Here is a 4,299-nt window from a genome sequence, read left to right as displayed (position 1 = left end):
CTTATTGCTTACAGTTAAGGAGTCGTCCGTAATGCTCGAGGCCTCTTCTTATCATGTATAAAGTTGAATTCAATTTGTGATTACTTGATGTATTTTTTTAACCTTGAACTATTTTTACATAGGGTTGTTCATGAGTCGAACCAAGCCGAGACAAGGAAAGCTCAGGCTTGGCTCGGCTTGGATTTGAAATCGAGCTGAAATTTTAAGCCTGAACTCGGCTTGATTTTAAACCGAGCATTTTTTGAAAAGAAAAATTACGACGTAGCTTTCAAAATATAGTAGTCCAAGATATTATTCATATTAAAAAAACAAATTCAAAATAAGCTCAACCTAAGACATTACATGCGAAAATCAAGTTCAACAACACAAAATAAGTTTTGTATTTCAACGAAATCCAACATAAGTTCATTAGCATGGTAATGAGTTTCAAATATGCCTAGTTATCAAATTACACTCCTAAATATATGTAAACAATAGTTATTATTATTTTTTTGTAATATATTATAATGCGTGTAGAAATTAAATATATTAAAAGTAGAATAATTCGAGCTAAGCTGAGCTACCAAACAAGTCAAACTGAGCCGAGCTAGGCTCAATTTCTAACCGACTCATATCGAGTACGCTTTTCCCAACCTAAATCCGAACAAGCTTTGAATTGTGAGCTTTTTAGACAACCCTATTTTTAGATGACATACATTTTTTCTACCAACTGATTAAAAATCATGTAAATGTGATATCCATGTCAAACTCAAAATGGAACTCCAAGATCTGGCTCCAAGCGACGGACCATTGGGCTGGAGTTCTTCACACATCTGGGCTCGTTATTAATGGTAATGGGCTTAGATATTTAGATATCTAATCACACGCACCTACAATTATCGAGTTTGAAAAAAAAGTCATTTGCAAGGGGTGGTTTATAAATGTTATTACTTTTGGACTCTTTCGAGGCCATCGATTTTCTTCATGTCACGTGTATGGTCCAAAATGGTCATTTGAACCTAATTCATGTGATATATACATGTCACCACCAAATATAAAGATAGAATGAAGTATCAAATATAACATATCAATAAACCCACAAACAAACAAACTCGATCCCCAACTGTGAAGATCATTATTCTTACATGCCCTTTAAAATTCCAACAATACATACACTAAAAAGTAGTTACGTATACAAGTACAATACCATCACGAAACCCCTTCGGATCATTCATTCTTAAAACGGGTTTTAATTAATTAAGATCCAAATAAAGTGGATAGTGTTGGGAGTTTAACCTCACCCTTACTGTTCACTGGAATGTTGAAGTTACCAAAAATAGGGAGATCTACGGTCAGAATGATATTAAGCTCGTAGTCTATGTCCCAGTCCGCTCCAATGTCCTTCACCAGGCTAGCTAACACGCTGTGCGGAACCTTAACCCCCACATCTAGCATTGTGTCGGCCTCCGCCTTTAGTGACCCCGGGTCTGGGATCGTGCCTTCAGCAATCACCCTGATCATTTCATAGGCATTTCACCCAAAATTAGCATATTCACACAATTAGGGATGGTTCGATCATGGATGTATACAAAGTAAGTTGTTGCTTGGAGGGCCAATTTTTTTAAGGAATATTGGCCTCTAATGATTCCTACTAGACGACATTGGCTATTGTCCCACCTTTCAACTATTTTTCCTCCACCTGTCCTCAGTTAAAAAAACACTTAAAAGACAAATTTTAAGGGGCACCCGTCCACTCAAGCCTCAACTTAGGTCCGCCCAAGTTATGAAAACCGCCCCAATTTAAGAATCCGCTTTTAAGAAAAAAAATAATAATAAATAAATATAAACGACCATTTGCGACCAAGGCTTCCTGTCACAAAGTTAACAACCGAATCTTTTACTACCAATGGAGTATGTGACCAAACTATCAAAATCCACGACCAAGCCTTTCACTACTGGGTTTGTGAATGAATTTAGCGACGGTTTTCGTCCATCATCATCATCACAAATCTCGGTCGCTTTGGCAATTTTTTTAGCAACGATATGAAATATGAATTTATAAAAAAATAAGTACACATGTTATTCATTTGCATATATGATAATAAAGAATATGAACCTGTCGGCGCTTTTGAAGGTATAGGAGATCTGGCAGATGGGAATAGAAGTGCTGTAAGGGTTTGAGACATTGACGTCAGCTTTGTAGGTTATGCACTCGGTGCTGACGCCTTTCAGATCAACGTTTTTCACGGTGGCTTCCGGTTTCTCCATGTTTGCCACCTTCTCTGCCACGAATTCCTTCGCCATATCCATCAATCCAGCCATCGATTATTCTTCTTTCTGATCTCAACCTAATAATAAGATTTCTTCTTTCGCTTTTCACGATGAATGTATGTATGTGATTATTATGAATTATCTTCATTCATTCCATGTGTGTATATATAGGGATTGGAAGATAGACGTTAATTGTGTTTATCCGTGGTTGGGCCGTGTGATCTGGGGTGTCACGTGATGTAACACGTGTTGCTACTTTTCATTGTCCAGATCTTCTTTGGGTTTCCGCGTTACCCCACCGGCCCATTCCCTTCAAATTAAATAATACACTACAAAATTCCATGTATGTATTATTATCCTTCAAATTAAATAATACACTACAAAATTCCATGTATGTAATATTATACTAGTTTTTGTCCTCCCACGTTGCGGGGCACTAAGACGAATATTTCTCTTTCATAACATGTACGACTTCGTTTCAGTTAGTTGTACATACCACTCATAACACGATCTTAAAAAAAATATACATCGAGTTAGCAATTAAAACAAAACATTACCATACTTTGCTAAAAAAACTAAATCCATGGAAAACTATAATTTAAACTGTGAGCAAACTTTTAATTTTTCAGGAAAAATAATCGTGTACCAGGCAGTCGCCTAACATGAATAAAAATTATACCGAGTCAACTAATTAAAACAAAACAGTACCATAGTTTGTCAAAAAAAAAAAAAAAAAAAAAAAAAACTAAAACGATGGCATAACTGTAATTTTACACTGGGGTCAAAATCGTAATTTCACAAGGAAAAAAACATTTGAACTAAGGGTAAAATGGTAATTTGGCAGGGAGAAAAAAAAAAACAAAACCAATGGCAAAACTGTAAAGTTAAAAGGGGCGAAATCATAATTTGACTGGACCAACAAGCAAGTGCCAGGCAACTGCCTGGCATTATGCTCCTCTATCTAAGTTGCCTGGCACTATTCATATAAACTAGTTTGTAGTATATATAAATATAAATTTTCCGATAGAAAAATTACATAAGAATGACAGGTAAATGGGCAACAAGTTGCGTCACAATCCCCTTTTTAACAGCAAATCTAATTCTACCAAAAATAAAACTTAGATTCTTTGACATCGAGAAATTGTTGTGCACGACCCTTTGCACTCTGTCCAAAAACCAACAGTTTCAGGAGTAAGGGAACCAAAGATATCAAAGGCAAAGAGAATGAAAATATGTTGATTCTCAGCACAAGCTATTTCATGTTTAGAAACTTTCCCTGATCGATGTCATAGGAGAATCAAGGTCGATGTTATGGATCAATGACTTAAAACACTAACCCAAACATACATCCCGCTAAGAACGTGATGTAAGGTCGACGGTACAGCTGAGTTTTGCATCGAAAGGGTGTTACATAACAAGCACAAGAACTCAACTCAAAAGACTAGTTTATTGGGTGAAAGAGCACATGTTGTATATATACCCCCACATTGGTTGCCCATACGACTGATGTATAAAAAGTCTCATACAAAGGGCACGGTCAAACGTTGATAACTTGATCATGTGTATGCATACACTTATTCAAAATCAATACCAAGCAAAAGTGGCGAGCCACCTCAACGAGCACGAAACAAGATATTCAAATGTATATGTTGAAGTGAAACAAGAAATAAATCATTCGGTGTGAAATTTTCTAATAAAAAGAGATGAATTTTAATCAACTAAAGTTTTTTTTTTATGAAACTACGTCGACACTTTGTAAAACCGACTTAAATTTTTCTAGAGGAAACCAACTGAAAAGACGTGTGAATGATGAAATAAAAGATGTTATCAATTGATTTTTGGCCCCTCTTGTCTCTTCTTTTTTTTTTTTGTCAAATTCCATCACTTGTATCTGAAATGTTCGTATCAATAACCCGTTTAAAAATAACTTAAAAGAATATAACTCTTTTGAAATTTGAAGAGCCGATTGCATTAATTTGAAGGAGAAAGCTAGCGAAGAGCTGGTCTACAAACCAAAACAGAAGCACAACGCCAAAATGAAAGCTTCAA

The 4,299-nt window shown here is 35.8% G+C and overlaps 1 protein-coding gene across 1 annotated transcript; it reads right to left on the bottom strand.

Annotated features, from left to right (window-relative positions):
* Positions 1–1,034: 1,034 nt before the first annotated feature.
* On the bottom strand, positions 1,035–2,479 carry LOC110917531 (late embryogenesis abundant protein Lea14-A). Its single transcript, XM_022162064.2, has 2 exons — positions 2,096–2,479; positions 1,035–1,492 (listed from the first exon to the last, which is right to left on the bottom strand). Exons 1-2 carry the CDS (start codon positions 2,299–2,301, stop codon positions 1,237–1,239), a joined length of 462 nt encoding a protein of 153 aa, XP_022017756.1. The 5' UTR covers positions 2,302–2,479; the 3' UTR covers positions 1,035–1,236.
* Between the last annotated feature and the right edge of the window lie 1,820 nt (positions 2,480–4,299).

Source organism: Helianthus annuus, chromosome 16 (assembly GCF_002127325.2).
Source record: "Helianthus annuus cultivar XRQ/B chromosome 16, HanXRQr2.0-SUNRISE, whole genome shotgun sequence".
Taxonomy (NCBI): domain Eukaryota; kingdom Viridiplantae; phylum Streptophyta; class Magnoliopsida; order Asterales; family Asteraceae; genus Helianthus; species Helianthus annuus.
The sequence above is the reverse complement of the archived record's forward strand: the minus strand, read 5'-3'. Positions and strand labels throughout refer to the sequence as shown.

Bases quoted from the DNA above. Each gene is read 5' to 3' on its own strand.
- LOC110917531 (XM_022162064.2), bottom strand. From the start codon at position 2,301: ATGGCTGGATTGATGGATATGGCGAAGGAATTCGTGGCAGAGAAGGTG. The intron at 1,493-2,095 runs GTTCATATTCTT...TGAAATGATCAG, and splicing joins ACCTTCAAAAGCGCCGACAG to GGTGATTGCTGAAGGCACGA.